At 40.1% G+C, this 18,664-nt stretch overlaps 1 protein-coding gene across 17 annotated transcripts in view; it reads left to right on the top strand.

Annotated features, from left to right (window-relative positions):
- KIDINS220 (kinase D interacting substrate 220) overlaps window positions 1-18,664 on the top strand; it is a 103,671-nt gene that overhangs the window by 40,572 nt on the left and 44,435 nt on the right. For 16 of the 17 annotated variants that reach the window (XR_009248166.1, XR_009248167.1, XM_058682482.1 and 13 more), the window contains exons 15-22: window positions 32-197; window positions 1,992-2,143; window positions 2,324-2,613; window positions 4,330-4,470; window positions 5,381-5,624; window positions 5,790-5,878; window positions 7,321-7,465; window positions 12,520-12,682. Coding sequence is in view for 15 of the 17 variants with exons in the window: in XM_058682482.1 (XP_058538465.1) it covers window positions 32-197; window positions 1,992-2,143; window positions 2,324-2,613; window positions 4,330-4,470; window positions 5,381-5,624; window positions 5,790-5,878; window positions 7,321-7,465; window positions 12,520-12,682 (1,390 nt within the window). In the remaining 2 variants the exon portion in view is untranslated. Of the gene's footprint in view, window positions 1-31; window positions 198-1,991; window positions 2,144-2,323; window positions 2,614-4,329; window positions 4,471-5,380; window positions 5,625-5,789; window positions 5,879-7,320; window positions 7,466-12,519; window positions 12,683-14,909; window positions 18,480-18,664 lie in introns of those variants that run through there. The other variant, XM_058682483.1, reaches the window with a different exon arrangement.

Genomic DNA, 18,664 nt, shown 5'->3' with positions numbered 1-18,664 from the left:
TCGAATAATTTTTTAATCGTTTACTTTTTAGTTGTCATTTACTTTGGTGGCCGGAGGGAAGGAGAGAGTTGGAATTGGGCCTGGGTCCTCAGCACCAGATTGGCAAGACACATTGGCTACTTGGAGCTGCTCCTCAAGTTGATGTTTGTGAACCCGCCTGAGCTGCCGGAGCAAACCACGAGAGCTTTGCCTGTGAGGTGAGTTGGTCCCGTGATGAAAGGAGCTTTGGATAAGATGAAGCAAAAATAAAGTATTTGAGCAAAAATGCCTCATTTCTCGGCATACGTGCCAAAAAACATTGGTTTCGTGAATTTTTTATGTGAGAAATAAAACAACATGTCCTGGTTGAGCGGGTTTGAGAGACACTTCATGTTGTACCTTCCTCTTGTACATAAAAGGATCGGAGACCTTTTATCCTAAAAAAAGCTGGTTAACTTCGATTTCGCAAATTTTATCAGAGCATAAACCTTTCCCCTACCCCCCCCCCCCACCGTTTATGACCCCTTTTCCATCCTTTGGGGACACGTTGAAGAGAGTGCAGGACCTAGGATGGGTCCTGGCATCCCCTTGCTTTAGCACGTAACCTTGGCAACACAGCATGCTCTCTGAGCAGCTCTTTTCTCGCCTGTGGAAATATACTGACTTGCCTGTCTAAAGTTATTACTATCAAATAGGAAATGCATGAGAAAACAGTTCAGAAATGGTGGAAAACATGTATGTCAAGAATAAAGGAAAAGTGGAAGGCTCCAGGGGAACGTCAAGTGAAAAACAAAGTACAGAATTGAAAGCCAAAGGAATTCACTAGGAATCGGCAGAATATTTAAATGTATATGAAATGATTAAGAATTTTAAAATTATCTTAAGATAAAATGTGTAATCTAAGAGGAAAATAATTAGGCCAACCCAGATGAAACATTAAAGCTATGAATATAAGAGACAAAAATAAAGACAAAAACTTATGTGTAATTAGCATATATGATTAGGTGTTAGGAGAAGGATTTATAGATGAAAAGGTAAAATTGAAAAGTTAAGAAGATACAAAAGTTAGATTGTATTTGAAAGCACTGCGTATCTACTGTGTTGAGATGGACATTTAATTAGGGATGGCAGGGGAGAAAGGAACAGATACAGAAATCATATCCACCCAGAGGGTCAGGAGGCAGACAACTCAGTTATTTCAAAGAACAACTGTGAAAAGCGTATTTTACAACTTATTTTTAAATCCCTGGTAAACATTTAAGCTGTAAATAAAACATTCTAAAACTTGAGTTTCGAAATGGCATTTAATTCTTAACAACTGTAGGATTCTCTCCACTTTCTGATCTCTCTGTTGGCACTTAGCACACTTTGTTTGGGCAGCTCTTTTGGCTGCGTCCTTTTCAGTCAGCGTGCCCGAGACCTGTTGAGACAGACGTCTGATGCTTTGTCGGAACTCTGTCGCCTCTTGCTACCCTGCTGCTTTCAGTGAGAATTAACGTCCTATAACTCTGCTACATTTAGCTTTGGTTATTGCCTTTTCCTGGGACAAGTATGTAAGATGTTAGAAGTGGTCGATCCCTAATTACAAGTCCTTTTTCCTCCTCAGAACTTTATTTTATTAAAAATTTTTTTTGTAATGTTTATTTTTTATTTATTTTTGAGAGAGAAGAGAGAGAGAGAGAGAGAGAGAGAGAGAGACAGAGTGAGAACAGGGGAGGGGCAGAGAGAGAGAGAGGGAGACACAGAATCCGAAACAGGCTCCAGGCTCCGAGCTGTCAGCACAGAGCCTGACGTGGGCCTCGAACTCATGAACCAGGAGGTCACGACCTGAGCCGAAGTCGGACGCTTAACCGACTGAGCCACCCAGGCGCCCCCCTCCTCAGAATTTTAAACACAGTATTTTAAAAGGGACATTAAGAAAATGTAGGGTAAGTGATAGAGAGATGATGTATGTGGAAATTATTTGTTTCTTTACATACCTGAGTAACAGTTTATTCCCCTTTTCCCCCAAGGTTTTTGTTTACAGATTACAACAGGCTGTCCAGTGTAGGCGGAGAAACATCGATGGCTGAAATGATCGCGACTCTGTCGGATGCTTGTGAGAGAGAGTTTGGCTTTTTGGCAACCAGGCTCTTTCGAGTATTCAAGACTGAAGATACACAGGGTAGGACGTCCCTCCTGCGTCTTTGTGTGTGTGTCGGGGTTGAGGATGGGATGAACGTTCAGGGCGTTTCCGTGAACACATGAAGGAACATCAGAAATCCCTGTGCCATGACTGCAATGGTTAGGACTTTGTAGACACTCGGGGTGTAAATAATTGTTAAAACCGTCTGTTGTCTTACAGGCAAAAAGAAATGGAAAAAAACGTGTTGCCTCCCGTCTTTTGTCCTCTTCCTTTTTATCTTTGGCTGCATTATTGCTGGAATTACTCTCCTGGCTATCTTCAGAGTTGACCCAAAACATCTGACCGTGAATGCCGTCCTCATATCTATTGCGTCGATAGTGGGGTTGGCCCTCGTGCTGAACTGTCGCACGTGGTGGCAGGTGCTGGACTCTCTCCTGAATTCTCAAAGGAAACGCCTCCATAATGCCGCCTCCAAACTGCACAAGCTGAAAAGCGAAGGATTCATGAAGGTAAAGCACTCATGGGTCATCAGAAGGTAATTGTAGTGCGAGTGTGCTCCCCTAACCATGATGGTGGGCCTTTAGGGAGAGGGCTCTCTAAGGGTCACGGTGGTGCCTTGTTTTTAGTGTTATTGCTGATTTGCCCTATGGAAATGTACATCTAAAGTGGAAAAAATGAAAACAATACAGATTTTTATAAAAGAGACTTTTATAAGATACTCCTAGGAGTTAGGAGATTGCTCTACAGGTCACCTGCCTAATAGTAACAAGTGTCCTGCCTGATGATATGGGCTCCCCAGAGCCCGGTAGAGGAAGCAGGCACCACTAAAACATAGAAAATAAAGGGGCGCCTGGGTGGCTCAGTCAGTTCAGTGTCTGACTTCAGCTTAGGTCATGATCTCATGGTTCATGAGTTCAAGCCCCGCACTGGGCTCTGTGCTGTCAGCGCAGAGCCTGCTTGGGATCCTCTGTCCCCTGCCTCTCTCTGCCCCTCCCTGGCTCATGTGCTTGCACGAATTCTCTCTCTTAAAAAGCAATTTAAAAAAAAATTCACGTATGTGTGTATTTATTTATTTATTTTTGAGGGAGGATGTGTGCATGCACCAGTCGGGGAGGGGCAGAGAGAGAGGAAGACACAGAATCTGAAACAGGCTCCGGGCTCTGAGCTGTCGGCACAGAGCCCCACACGGGGCTCGAACCCACAAACTGTGAGATCATGACCTGAGCCGAAGTTGGACGCTCAACCGACTGAGCCACCCGGGTTCCCTGATTAAAAAAAAAAAAAAATTCTTTTAATAAAAAAATTAAGTAAAATAGGACCATACTTTTAGAACCAAAAGGGACTTTGTACAATATCTGTAGCCCCTTCCTGTCATCAAGGTCACTTGCTATCAGGAGCCAAGTGTAGTGGGAATCCTTTGAATTTGCATTCAGTTCCTAGCCTTTTGACTTTCAGAGCATGTGATCTTGGCAAGTAAGTCACTCGACCCAGTTTGTCCTTTTAAAGTGGATGTGACCATGTCCCTTGTAAGAGTGAAATGCTCTAATTTATGTAGTCACTTGATGAATTGTGAGGCACTCGCTGCAGTTTCAGTGGAGCCACAACGGGCAGCGAGGACCTCGGGTTTCTTTTCTTCCTGTCACACGAGTTTCTATCAGTGTCTTTAAGAAATGTGCTTAAGCACTCTCAACAATCGCCAAATTATGGAAAGAGCCTAAATGTCCATCAACTGATGAATGGATAAAGAAATTGTGGTTTATATACACAATGGAATACTACGTGGCAATGAGAAAGAATGAAATATGGCCTTTTGTAGCAACGTGGATGGAACTGGAGAGTGTGATGCTAAGTGAAATAAGCCATACAGAGAAAGACAGATACCATATGGTTTCACTCTTATGTGGATCCTGAGAAACGTAACAGAAACCCATGGGGGAGGGGAAGGGAAAAAAAAAAAAAAAAGAGGTTAGAGTGGGAGAGAGCCAAAGCATAAGAGACTATTAAAAACTGAGAACAAACTGAGGGTTGATGGGGGGTGGGAGGGAGGGCAGGGTGGGTGATGGGTATTGAGGAGGGCACCTTTTGGGATGAGCACTGGGTGTTGTATGGAAACCAATTTGACAGTAAATTTCATATATTAAAAAATTAAAAAAAAAAAAAAAAAAAAAAAGAAATGTGCTTAAATTTCTCATACCTTCAGTGCTTCTATCCTTTCTTTCCTGCAGGTCCTTAAGTGTGAAGTGGAGTTGATGGCCAGGATGGCGAAGACCATCGACAGCTTCACTCAGAACCAGACGAGGCTGGTGGTCATCATCGACGGACTAGACGCCTGTGAGCAGGACAAAGTGCTCCAGATGCTAGATACTGTATGTCGTGGTCATCTTGAAACTCCTGATTGTCACATACGTAGCAGCTGAACGACTTCGTGAATTTCTCAAATGGAATTGGAATAGTACTTTTTCTTTTGTAAAAACAGCCTCTTTTTTTTAGTGTAGAAGCATAGCCAGTCAGTGTTTCATCACAAACAGATTGAAACAATGTTGGCCTAATGGCTGTGTGAGACAATGAAGAGAGTAGCTGGAGAGTCCATGGTGTGACTCCAGTTGTGTTAGACTCAGAGACAACAGTAGGGAGCCCGCAGAACTTGTAGTTGATGTTAAAGTAGGGCACATCGGTGGCTCTGTGAGGTGCATGACTGTGGCAAGAGCCCAGTGTGGCCAGCACCTCATGTGTTTTCACAACTGTTTCTCTTGTATGTTGATCTTTCCTTTTATGTAGACCATAAATATTTTTTTTTTTTTTTTAATTTTTTTTCAACGTTTTTTATTTATTTTTGGGACAGAGAGAGACAGAGCATGAACGGGGGAGGGGCAGAGAGAGAGGGAGACGCAGAATCGGAAACAGGCTCCAGGCTCCGAGCCATCAGCCCAGAGCCCGACGCGGGGCTCGAACTCACGGACCGCGAGATCGTGACCTGGCTGAAGTCGGACGCTTAACCGACTGCGCCACCCAGGCGCCCCAACCATAAATATTTTAAAATAGGACAGGGTTAATTATTTTCTTTGAAGGTTTTATCACGGTCAGATGGTGAGAAATTGTCAGATGGGAAAAAATCACATTAAGACTTCAATGAAATTTGTTTTCATATGGAATAATATTTTAATAAAAATTAGTATTTAAAAAATATAGCCACCAAAGGATAGATGTGGAAGAGACTTTTTGTTACTTTGGATAGTATGAAATTTATGTCATAAATACACATTTCTTCTACCACAGGTCCGAGTTCTGTTTTCAAAAGGCCCATTCATTGCCATTTTTGCAAGTGATCCACATATTATTATAAAAGCAATTAACCAGAACCTGAATAGCGTGCTTCGTGACTCAAACATAAATGGACACGACTATATGCGCAATATAGTTCATTTACCCGTTTTCCTTAATAGTCGTGGACTGAGCAATGCAAGAAAATTCCTTGTAACTTCAACAACAAATGGGGACATTCCGTGCCCAGATACTGCAGGTAAAGATCAAGTTCCTCAGGTACTTCGGGTTTGAAGTAGTTACGTAGTTTTTGTGGTGACTCGCCTTTTACCTTGAAAAGTATTGCTAGTATTTCACTTCTCTTTGAATATCACGTACAACAGAATTTTGGTACAAATGATGCTCTCTCGACAAATTCTTTAAGGGATACAGGAAGATGCTGACAGAAGAGTTTCACAAAACAGCCTTGGAGAGATGACTAAACTTGGTAGCAAGACAGCCCTTAATAGACGGGTAAGATGCCATTTGTTTTGAGCCAAATGTTTGTACTGTTGTTGTTCAAATGGGACTAGGGTGATGCTGCTTCAATTATCTTCTGTGGACGGTGCATTCAGCTCAGCAGATACATTTGATTATCGAGTTTCCTTTCGGCTTCGGGTGTTTTTGAGGAAATGCCTGACCCTGGAGCCCATCCCAGCTGTGCAGTGTGCAACAGCCCCTGTCCTCTCCTAACCTGTCCCCAGCTGCCCTTCCGGACCTCCGGCCCGCGGAATCGGGATCTCTCAGTGAGATTTGAAAGCTCCCCAGATGACCTCCTCCAGGGTTTCGTTCCACGTCAGGCTGTGTCCGTCCCGGGTGCTTGTTGCCACCGTCGCTGTCCGGGAGGAAGCGCCCCGTGCTCCTCCTCTTGGCCTTCCTCCTTCCCAAGCGTCTGTGACGTGTGACCCTTTCTTTCCACCCACGTAGTGATTTTGTGTCCTGCCCGGCCACCTTGGGTTTCTCCTCGGACGCTCTTGTTTTCCCTGTCCTGCCCCATTTCTAGAACCCTCTTTTGTACAGATCGAGGGAGTATCACAAGAAGATGTCCGCTTGCTGTAACTTACAGCGATAGTGCCGCTGAAGGACGGCTGAGTTGGGCTGGCACCGGCACCGTTTTCTTTTTCTGAAGAGAAAAATCCAAATCCACAGTTTGGGACATTTTATAGAAAAAATGTGTCTTCAGTGGTATTTTGAGGTTTTGATTTCATGTCTCTACCCTACACAAGTATGAATACAAAATTAGCATGAATGACAACCGATAGCACCAAATTAAGAGGAGGGTATAGTTTAGCATTTTGAATTTGTCTCCTGGGAGTCTGGCCATCTGGGCTCCGTGTGCTCGCCTCCACCATTGCCTCGTTTCCTGACCTCAGAGGAGGGCTTGCTTCTGTTGTGCCCGTTCCTCCTCGGATTCGAAGGGATTCTCTACCCCACTCTGCCCACCTTGGTGCGTTTAATTCTTACGCAGATGTGAAGGTAGTTGTCACACATTTAAACATTACCTCACCATGCAAATGCTGAATCCTTAAAACTAGACAGAAGGTTGTTTGCTTTATTATTTCCGGGTTCCTACAGGAACTCTGAATAAGATGGAACTTCTGTAAGAGTTTGAATTCTCTTTACATAATTCTGCTTATTGCAATCTTTAAGGCATTTGATTTTCTGTGACTGTACAACCATAAATCGAAATACATCTGAAGCTAACACACAGCATTTGATGCACTTGCTGCTGCTATTACTTTATAACTGTTCTGTGAAGATTCGGCCTCAGACTAATAATAATAATGCCTATTATTACTGAAAAGCTTCCCCTTTGGATTATTTCTGTTGTCATCATAAACATATACCAACTTCTCAGAAGGCCTTAAGTTCTCAGACAAGTGTTGGTTCATTCTCCTCGTGATATACTCCTTCAGGATACTTACCGAAGAAGGCAGATGCAGAGGACCATCACTCGGCAGATGTCCTTCGATCTTACGAAACTGCTGGTTACTGAGGACTGGTTCAGTGATATAAGTCCTCAGACTATGAGAAGATTGCTTAATATTGTTTCTGTGACAGGTAACTTTTCTTACTGTCTTATGGTGGGTGATACACTTCAACACATCGGCAGAGCAATTCAGTGTCAGAAACAGAAGGGTGTGCCGTGTTCGTACGTCCACACCGTTGTATAGCACTTTGGTTTGCATTGAGTGTACCTAATAAAACCTATATTAATTTTGACAATGAAAATCAATCATCAGTTGTGCACTGTTATTTTTAAAACTTGATTTAAAAAATTTTTTATTTCACCTCAGCTTTAATTTTTCTCTTTGTACGAAGGTAATTTTATGCTGATTTGTATGACTGAATATAATCGACTTGTAATTTAAATGTTGACATTCAGATTTTGTATGCTGCTCTTCTGTTTTATTTTCAATGATATTTTCTTCTTTATTGTGTTAAATATAATACATATAACAATTTACTGTCCTGACCATTTTTGTGGGTACACTTTGGTGGTGGTACATACACTCATGTTTTTGGGCAGCCATCACCTCCATCCATCTTCGTAATTGTTTTCATTTCATTCAGACAAATCATACAGTATTTGTCTTTTTGGGATTGGCTTATTTCACTTAATACAATGCCTTTTTTTTTTTTTTTTTTTTAATTTTTTTTTTTTCAACGTTTTTTTTTTTATTTATTTTTGGGACAGAGAGAGACAGAGCATGAACGGGGGAGGGGCAGAGAGAGAGGGAGACACAGAATCGGAAACAGGCTCCAGGCTCCGAGCCATCAGCCCAGAGCCTGACGCGGGGCTCGAACTCACAGACCGCGAGATCGTGACCTGGCTGAAGTCGGACGCTTAACCGACTGCGCCACCCAGGCGCCCCAATACAATGCCTTTAAGATTCACCATGTTGTCGCATGTAGCACGTAGAGTCCTTTTTAAGACTGAATAATATTCCATTGTATGTCTGTACCACATTTTGGCGTATCCATTCACCTGTTGATGGACATGTAGGTTGCTTCCATGTTTCCATGTTTTGTTTTGTTTTTTCCAACGTTTTTTATTTATTTTTGGGACAGAGAGAGACAGAGCATGAACGGGGGAGGGGCAGAGAGAGAGGGAGACACAGAATCGGAAACAGGCTCCAGGCTCCGAGCCGTCAGCCCAGAGCCCGACGCGGGGCTCGAACTCAAGGACCGCGAGATCGTGACCTGGCTGAAGTCAGACGCTTAACCGACTGCGCCGCCCAGGCGCCCCAACATTTATTTTTGAGACAGAGAGAGACAGAGCATGAACGGGGGAGGGGCAGAGAGAGAGGGAGACACAGAATCGGAAGCAGGCTCCAGGCTCCGAGCCGTCAGCCCAGAGCCTGACGCGGGGCTCGAACTCAAGGACCGCGAGATCGTGACCTGGCTGAAGTCGGACGCTTAACCGACTGCGCCGCCCAGGCGCCCCAACATTTATTTTTGAGACAGAGAGAGACAGAGCATGAACGGGGGAGGGGCAGAGAGAGAGGGAGACACAGAATCGGAAGCAGGCTCCAGGCTCCGAGCCGTCAGCCCAGAGCCTGACGCGGGGCTCGAACTCACGGACCGCGAGATCGTGACCTGGCTGAAGTCGGACGCTTAACCGACTGCGCCGCCCAGGCGCCCCCATGTTTCCATGTTTTAGCTATTGTGAATAATGCTCTTATGAACATGAATATATCTTAATATTTTTTGAGACCCTGCCTTCAGTTCTTTTGGATATATACCCAGAAGTAGAATTGCTGGGTCACATGGCATTTCTATGTTTAATTTTTTGAGGAACCTTCATTCTGTTTGCCATGGCTGTGCCATTTTACATTTCCACCAACAGTGCACAAAGGTTCCAATTTTTCTACATCCTTGCTAGCACTTGTTTCTTTCTATTTTTTTTTTTTTTTTTGATAGTAGCCATCCTAATACATGAGAAGTAGTATCTCATTGTAGTTTGGATTTGCATTTCCCTAATTAACAATGTTGAACATTTTTGCATATGCTTGTTGGCCATTCCTATATCTTCTTCAGAGAAATGTTTATTCAAGCCCTTTGTCCATTTTGAATTGGGTTATTTGGGTTTTTTATTGTTGAGTTTTAGGAGTTCTCTGTATATTGTAGATATTGATCTATTGATCCCTTATCAGATATGTGTTTTTTAATTATTTTCTTCCATTCTGTGGGTTGTATTTTTCCTCTGTGGATAGCATCCTTTCACACACAAAATTTAAAAATTTTCATGAAGATCAGTTTGTCTGCTTTTTGTTTGCATGCCTTTGGTGTCATATTCAAGAAATCACTGCCAAATCCAGTGTTGAGAAGTTTTTGACCTATGTTTTCTTCTAAGTGTTTTATTGTTTTAAGTGACATTGATCCCTTTTGAGTTAATTTTTATATATGGTGTTAGGTAGAGGGTTCAACTTCATTCTTTTGCATGTTTTCATAGCACCATTTATTGAAAAGACTGTCCTTTCCCCACCTAATGGTCTTGGCACCCTTGTCAAAAATCACTTGACCATACATATGAGGATTTATTTCTGGGCTATTCTATTCGATTCTACTGGTCTGTATGCCTGTCTTTATGCCAGTCCACATTGTTTTCATTACTGTAGCTTTGTAGTAAGATTTGAAATAAGGAAGTGTGAGTCCTCCAGTTTCATATTTCTTTTTAAGGATTGTTTTGGTTCTACAGTGTCTCTTGAGATTCCATATGAATTTTAGGATGGATTTTTCTATTTCTGCAAAAAAAAAGTCATTGGAGTTTTGACAGCGATTGCATTGAATCTGTAGATGACTTTGGGTAATGTTGCTATTTTAACAAAATTAAGTCTTCCAATCCATGAACATGGGATGTCTTAATTATAATTTAAAATGTTGAAATTCAGATTTTACATGTGTCTATTGTTTTAGTTTTCAAATGACATTTTATTTTAAATGTTTATTTATTTTGAGAGAGAGAGAGAGAGAGAGAGAGAATGTGCATGTGCACATGCAAGTGGGAGAGGGGCAGAGAGAGAGAGGGAGAGAGAATCCCAAGCAGGTTCCGTGCTGTCAGTACAGAGCCTGATGTGGAGCTCCGTCCCACGAACTGTGAGATCATGACCTAAGCCAAAATCAAGAGTCAGATGCCTAACTGATGAGCCACACAGGTGCCCCCAAGTGATATTTTAAATAAAAAATATTGAAGATTTTTTATTTAATTATTGAAAATATTTAAATATTGAAAATAAAATTGAAGATTATTGCCCTGTGACTGAATTCTTTGCAAAGAATTCTGCTCTTCACCATGTTAATGCTTACATGTAAATGTAAATACTTATAATTTAGTTTGTAAGTATGTATTTCTTTCTTGGCATGACATTGACTAGTACTTGGTAATATTGGCTAGTGTTCACTCTGTTACGATCGTTACACTGGAATTTGCTTTTATGCTAAGAAGGTTGGGGTACATGCTCTGAACTAAATTGCAAGTGAGATTGTGTCTAGTATATGTACAATAATTTTGGTAATTAAATCCCTTTAAGTGAGGTCTCAAACCTTATTGATTATGTTCTACAGTGGAAATGTTCTAGTGTATTATCGATAATATTTATGTACTTATTTAACAAATACACGGTGAGTGTCTAGATATGCCAGATACTGGCCTGGGTATTATGGAGGTAAGCAGCAAACAAGGTAAAGTTCTTGACTTATTGGCCAAGACAGAAAGATATAAAAAGTCACGTAACAATAAGTGCCATAAAAACCTCATCTTCCCTTACCATTTAGCTTTGGAATACCCCTGGTGCAGTCATTGCTTCTTTGCTTTTCAATCTAAACCAGTTCCTTTGGTGATCTCATGGAGTCCCAAAGGTTTATATACCATGTACATATGATTCTCAAATGTATATCTTCATCCTTGTTGCTTTCCAGTTGCCTACTTGATATCTAGTGGTGTCTTATATTCGTCTGATACTTAATATGTCCAAAATTGAACTTTTGATCATCTGCCCCAAACTTAATCTGCCCATAGACTCCCATCTCAGTTAATCCAACTCTTTTTCCAGTTCCTTGGGCAAAAAAAACCCTTGATATGTTTTTTCTAGATGCCACCTCCAATCTGTAGTATGTTCTTTAGCTCTATTTTCATACTAAATCCAGAATCTGACCACTTCTCACCATTTGTAACATACTACCCTTATCCAACGCATCATTATGTCTCATCTGTATTAATTGTAGCAGTGGCCTAACTCATCTCCCTGCTGCTACTTTTTCCTCTGTGGTCTGCTCTCCATGTGGCGGCCACAGTGACCTTTTGAAATAGAAACCAATCATCTTGTTTCTCTGCTAAGAACTCTATTATGTTTCCATTTTGTTGAAAATAAAAATCTTAAGTCCTTACAGTTTCTTACAAGGCCCTCTTGATCTCTCTCTCTCCACCTCTTTTCCGACCTCTGACCTTATCTTCGACTCTCCTGTTCCATCCCTGACAGACCTCTTTGCCGTTCCCTGAAAATGTCAGGCATGCTCCTGCCTAAGGGCTTCTGCTTCTGCCTGTAATGATCTTTCTTTGGAGAGATGCATCACGGGCTTTCTCGTCTTGTCTTAACTCTTTGCCTAAATGTCAGCTTTTCAACGAGAGCTTCCTTTTTCGTCTTAGATAAAATTACACTTCTTTCTTTGACACTCCTTGCTTTATTAATTTACCCCATAGAACCGATCACCTTTTAATACACTATATCATATACCTACCAACTTAGACGGTTCTTTAGAGGATGAGGTCCATCATGGGTTCATTGATGTTCTGTTGTCTGATTGTTGAGACTGACACATAGTTCTGAAAGGTTTTGCCTACAGGTATGTGGTCAAAGCAGTATATAGCACTGGTGGCAAATGACACAGCAGAAATTACTTTAGGATTAAACAGAATTGTGTTTAATCCCTAGGAGTTTTCCAGTACAGCTCTTTGGATTACAGAAGCCATATAAATACTAGGTTGAAATTTGTGGTGTAAATTAAATTGCAATGTTTAAAGATTCAAATTATTTGTGAATATGCTAAATGTTTTGCTTAGTATAATATTACACATCTATGAATTTAAAAAACTGTTTTCATCCTTTTTAAAGGGCGATTACTGAGAGCCAATCAGATTAGTTTCAACTGGGACAGGCTTGCTAGCTGGATCAATCTTACTGAGCAGTGGCCATACCGAACTTCATGGCTCATATTATATTTGGAAGAGACTGAAGGGATTCCAGATCAAATGACACTGAAAACCATCTATGAGAGGTACGTTGTCCGACCTCTTTATGTTTCACTTTATCTTAGATTAACTTGACTTTTCAGAAAAATGTTAATGCAAATAAAGCAAAATGAATACAAAATAATATACATGAAATGTATACTTCTGGATTCAACTGACCATTCTCATTAATTCCATTATAATTTTGGAGTTGTATTAGCACAGGTATATATCTCATGTAAAATTTATAACTTAGGTAGTTGAGTATATTCTTCCCTTTGCAGTGTAACTTACACAGTAAAAAAAGTTTAATTAATAGTCCTATTAGTTTTATGTATTTATACATATGAAATGCAAACTGTGAAATGTTATTATTTGTTTCCATTTTATTTTTTATTCTAAGAGTCTTCATTGAATATTAAGGAGGTTCCATTTTCAAATCAGTGCAGGTATTTTCAGTTTTGGGTCTGGAGAGTTTTTGAAACTGTGAATACGGGTTGGAAAACATTCTTTGCGTTAAACAATAGAGGAATTTATTGTTCCTTTATAGTCAGTCATTTGAAGTACCTCTGAAGTTTTTACTTCTGATAAGAAATTGATTAATTTTTTCTTGAAAGACGTGAAGTTTAGGCTCAGTGAAATGTCAGGCATATAAAGTTATAAGAGTTGACAATTTCTTGTCAGATTTGCAAATGAAATTGTAATCCTTTTTGTTCACCAGAACATACCTTCAGAGTTTCCAAGAGCTGCTCAAGTAAGCTATCTGTTAGAAAAAAGGTGGTAGAAAGAAACTATACAATTTCACAAATCTTGGTATAACTGAAACGATTATTTTAAATATAATTGAAACACTAACGAAGCATTTAGTGTATAGTTCATATATTAAAACTTTTAAGATTACAGAAAATTTTTCTTGAAGTATCGTCAGCATGCAGTTTTCCTTTGTTGTTCATCCCCATTGTTCATGTAGATATTTTATGTCGTGTTTTCTGAGGTAAATAACTAGCTTTAGGCTTACGGAGGATGGCTGTAGTGTTAGTGTACAGATTTGAGGTCTTCCTGCTTTTGCTGTTTAATTTACACTAAATTCAAGTAGTTGTGTAAACCGTGTGCTATATCAAGTAGGTGTTCCAGTAGGTGGCAGTGACACATAATCACTGCCGGCTGTGGAGAAGTGGCATGGAATCGTATCTGCTCTCTGGTATCTGAGAGAGTATCTTCTTCCCGTAAGACACAAGGTTGGTTTTTCCCTTGGTTGTGCAGTAAAACGTTGTTTTATTTCGTAAGTTTTGCATCGTAACAGGTGTCGCGTAATGTGTAATGAGTGTTTGCTAGATGAGCACAGTTATTGTTAAACAATTACAATTTAACTTTGGAAACTCTAACTTCTTACTAACAACTCATCCCGATGTAACGGGGTTTATTTGTCACATGGTGTATTTTTCACCCAAAGCGCCAGTTAGCATGGACAGGTAGTCCTTTGGGACTTCGTCTTATCCTCGAGCAATGGTGATTATTTGTGTGTCAATGAAAATATGTCTGAGGAAAGAATAAGCCTTCGTTCGGGGACTAGAAACAGGGTTCTTAGAGCCTGTCTGAATCGGTATTGTTCCCGCAGCATGTATTTGGTTTCGGGAAGTTTGAACTTGTGGCCGCAGGAGAGCTGCTTGTGTCACAGGGCCCTCGTGGAAGGAGGAGAGACTGCTCATCGTGAGCATTTTCTCCTTTTGGTGTCTGTGGCTCCAGCCTGCCTTCCTCAAGTGCCGGGTTCTCCGCCAGGAGCCTTAGTGCTCGCGAAGCTCTGTGAAGCTCAGGTGGCTGGGCGGCTCCACGTCCTCAACAGGGAAGATTGTGGTTCGGAAAGTTTAACGTCCCAAAGTCGCTTAGCTCATGAGTAGCAGAGGGATTTCAGTCCAGGTGTCTCAGAGTCCACAGATGGCTTCTGTGCCCGCCACTGTTCTAAGCACTTTGCGTTTTGACACCTTTTATTCTCACAGTCTGTGGAGTAGTGTTATCGTTCGTGTTTTACACATGAGAAAATTGAAGCCCAGAGAAGGCCAGTCACGTGGCGAATGTCTCACAGCCACTGGGTGGTAGAGCCGGGTCCCTGGCTCCAGAGCCACGTGCGAAGGGTACTGCCCCGCACAGCACGGTAGGGTCGTCTGCGTTTTCTTCAGCTGTAGAGTTGCCTGGAGTATGTAAGGCGCTGACATCTTATGACGAAGATGAAGTGTCTCCAGTTGTTACGTTTCTGTGTTCTCCATTTCTCTCTAGAATTTCACAAGTTACGAATATTCTATTTAACACATAAGATGGGCGATACGGATCGTCTCATTTACCGCAGTGACAACGGATCTATTAAGCAGGCGTTGCTGTAATACGTTATTTTTTTTCTACAAGTTTCCTCTACCTTCGTAAAAACAGTTGTTACATTTTTCAGCGCCCCACCCCCAGTAAAAGAGTAAATATAGTTCATGTCAGTTTTTGGCTTGGGTACAGAAGAGGACTCAAGTCAGTCTCTTTGTCTTCCTTTAGTTGAGTATATTGCTTAGAAGTACACTGTATCTCAGGATTACAGAAACACTGATCAAGTTTTCCCATTTGAAGGGCTGCGGGCTTGAAGCCCCCAGCCACTGGGTCCTCTGCGTGTCCTGTGACGGAGGTGGGGAGTGGTTAAAGCCTGGGTCCCCGGGAGACGGAAGCACGAGGGTTGTGCAAATGAATAAAAGGTCTTTAAAGCCCTCAGAAATTTATCTTTCGGTTCAATCCAACAAAAATATACTAAGTGTTTATTATTTGTGGGTCCTGCTTCTGGATGCTGGAGGTACAGTTGTGAACAAGTACCCGTATATTTACTTTCAATCCAGCAGTCATTTACTCTGAATGTACACCCCCACAAACAAGAAGTTGTGCAACTTAAGTGTGCATTTATATAAGAACATTGGGGGGGCCCCTCAGTGGCTCAGCCGGTTAAGCGTCCGACTTCAGCTCAGGTCATGATCTCACGCTTTGTGAGTTCGAGCCCCATGTCGGGCTCTGTGCTGACAGCCAGAGCCTCGAGACTGCTTTGGATTCTGTGTCTCCCTCTCTCTCTCTGCCCTTCCCCCACTTGTGTTTTTTTTACCCCCTCTTTCTCTCAAAAATAAACAAATAAACATTTACATAAGAACATTGGTTGACATGATAGGGTATTTTGTAACTGTAGGAAAGAATGAAGAAAAACTCTGTGATTTACATGGAGGAATTTCTAGGATATAGTAAGTGAAAATAGCAAAGTGTGTAAGAGTGTACAACATGATACTGTTTGTATAAGAAAAGAGGGATAAGTGCCCCTTACCCGTTTATCCCATCTCCCCTCCCACAACCCCTCCCGTAACCCTCAGTTTGTTCTCCATATTTAGGAGTCTCTTCTGTTTTGTCCCCCTCCCTGTTTTTATATTATTTTTGTTTCCCTTCCCTTACGTTCATCTGTTTTGTCTCTTAAAGTCCTCATATGAGTGAAGTCATAGGATTTTTGTTTTTCTCTGACTCATTTTGCTTAGCATAATACCCTCCAGGTCCATCCACGTAGTTGCAAATGGCAAGGTTTTATTCTTTTTGATTGCCGAGTAATACTCCATTGCATATATATACCATATCTTCTTTATCCATTCATCCATCAGTGGACATTTGGGCTCTTTCCATCCTTTGGCTATTGTTGATAGTGCTGCTATAAACATGGGGGTGCATGTGTCCCTTCGAAACAGCACACCTGTATCCCTTGGATAAATGCCTAGTAGTGCAATTGCTGGGTCGTAGGGTAGCTCTATTTTTAGTTTTTTGAAGAACCTCCATACTGTTTTCCAGAGTGGCCACACCAGCTTGCATTCCCACAAAGAAATGTTTTTGATGGAGTATTTTTCATCATATAATAAAAATAACTTGGAGTGAGTTTTTGTAGGGGGGATATTTTGTTCAAGTAAATATATATCTCCAATTCTATATTGGAGATGTAATGAGATAATTAGAAGTTTGTTTTGCTATTAAATTAATCCATTATTTTAGACTTCAGCACTAGGTGGGCCTGCCATCCATTAATGGGTTGGATTCAGGGGGAATTTTAGATTTTTTTTTTTTTTTTTTTTTTTTTTTTTAGAAAAAAGTGTGTTTTATATGCCTACAAACACAAAGAATATTTTGTAGCTAGTCTAAGGAAAAGAGAAAAAGACAATGTAGTAAGAATCTTCGAGACTTCATTAAGGAGTTGACTTAATAATTGACTTTAAGATGATTTGGAATGAAAAACTATAGGAAGACAATTTGATTAACATATTGAAAGATCATATATTGGAATATGTTAGAATAATTTAGCTGACTATTTCTAGTTACCCATAGTTGAGTTCTTTGATTCCATTGCTTGTCATTTGAATAATAAAAAGTTTTATTTACAGCAGACAAAAGCAGCAGTATATAATTGATATTCATTTATTTTATTAAAGAAATCTGATTTGATAAAAACAATCAGAAAATAGTATTTTTAACGCTAGTAGTAAAATTTATTTTTTAATCCATAAAAAGCCTCATTTATTTTTATAGCAATTTGATGACACATCTGCTTGCTTTATTCAGCTGAAAAAGAAAATGTTGGTTCTTGGTGTTTGGTAAAATTGCTTTGTTAAATTATTTTCTAAATTGTTCAACTTTTAACAAATGACATTTGATACTAACACTAGAAAGCAATTTCAGCTAATTAAGTAGATCCCTCTATAAACCATTGGAACATTAAGATGACATACTGTTCATTCAAGATTATTTTAATTGGTACAATTATTGTAATTTTCTTGCAATTATGTGTTGAGCTAAAAGCTTTTGTCTAGATCATTTGAGGGTTTTTTTTTTTGTTAACATACATTTAGGAAGAAGAAAGGGAGTAAAATAAAAACTATAGATAAAGATTTTCTGTCTACTTTTTATTACAACGTTTTAGACAACCATTGAAATATGTTAGTATAAAACTTTATTTCTGGTGTTTTTCAGTAAGCATTTTAAGCAATGATAGAAGTTTTTAAAAGATCAATTTAAGTAGTTTTCATGAAGATAATGTTTTAAATTTTTGTTTTGACACTACTCACGCAATCTTTTACTCAGGATGATATGGTCAGAATAGTTTTGTGATAAGGATAATGCCATACTCTTAATTATTTAAAACAAGTTTTGAGAGAGCCTTAGAATGGTAGCCATGTTCCATTCATTGGAATAGCTATTTGCTGAATAGGCACTGTACGCATCTAACTTATACCTTTATGCTCAATTCAGCATCTTTGAATTATTCAGGTAGTGGTATTTCTGTACTTGGCATTTTTCATAATAAAATCTCATATCTTAGGATGTTCATACCTGATACTCAGCCAAAATTTTCCTAAGTTTAACTTGCTCATTTCTGGTTATCTCCTGCCTCCCTTAGCTCTCACTGACCTCCTTCCTCTTTCTTTTATATTATTTGTTGTCCCTCCTCCATCATGTGACCCAGATTATCCACACGTCTATTTCCGTCGCATGTGGATTTAAGTCGTGAATTTCAATAGCATGAAAAACTGGATAATAGTTTAGATTTGTGAAGAAGTTGTCTCATCTCCTTTGTAGTACAAAGTACATCCTTCGTACTGGTGATATTTCTCCTAATTTTGATTTTGAGATACTAGGAATATTTATGCCAAACACTGTTTCATGCATGGCACTTTTGGTGCTTTTTATATATAGTGTAGAATCTTAATGAAATTCTATCTTTTTGATATGATGTGACTTCTCTGCATGTGTTGATGTTGTCACCATTCAACATTTATTAAATTACTGTCTTGTGTATAATTTTTGTTTCCATCTTTTTTCTCAAAACACACTTTCCCTGAATATGTATCACGTAAATACTTTATTCAGGGTAGTTCTTGTTGAGAAGGGAAAAGCTGAGCAAAGACTTGAAGGAAGCAGGAGAATTAGCCAACTAGATACCTAGGGAAAGCATTTCTGGGCAGAAGGAACAGTGTGGACAAAGG

This window comes from Neofelis nebulosa, chromosome 9 (assembly GCF_028018385.1).
Source record: "Neofelis nebulosa isolate mNeoNeb1 chromosome 9, mNeoNeb1.pri, whole genome shotgun sequence".
Taxonomy (NCBI): domain Eukaryota; kingdom Metazoa; phylum Chordata; class Mammalia; order Carnivora; family Felidae; genus Neofelis; species Neofelis nebulosa.
Note: the sequence above shows the minus strand (reverse complement) of the source record. Positions and strands in the feature narration are given on the sequence as shown.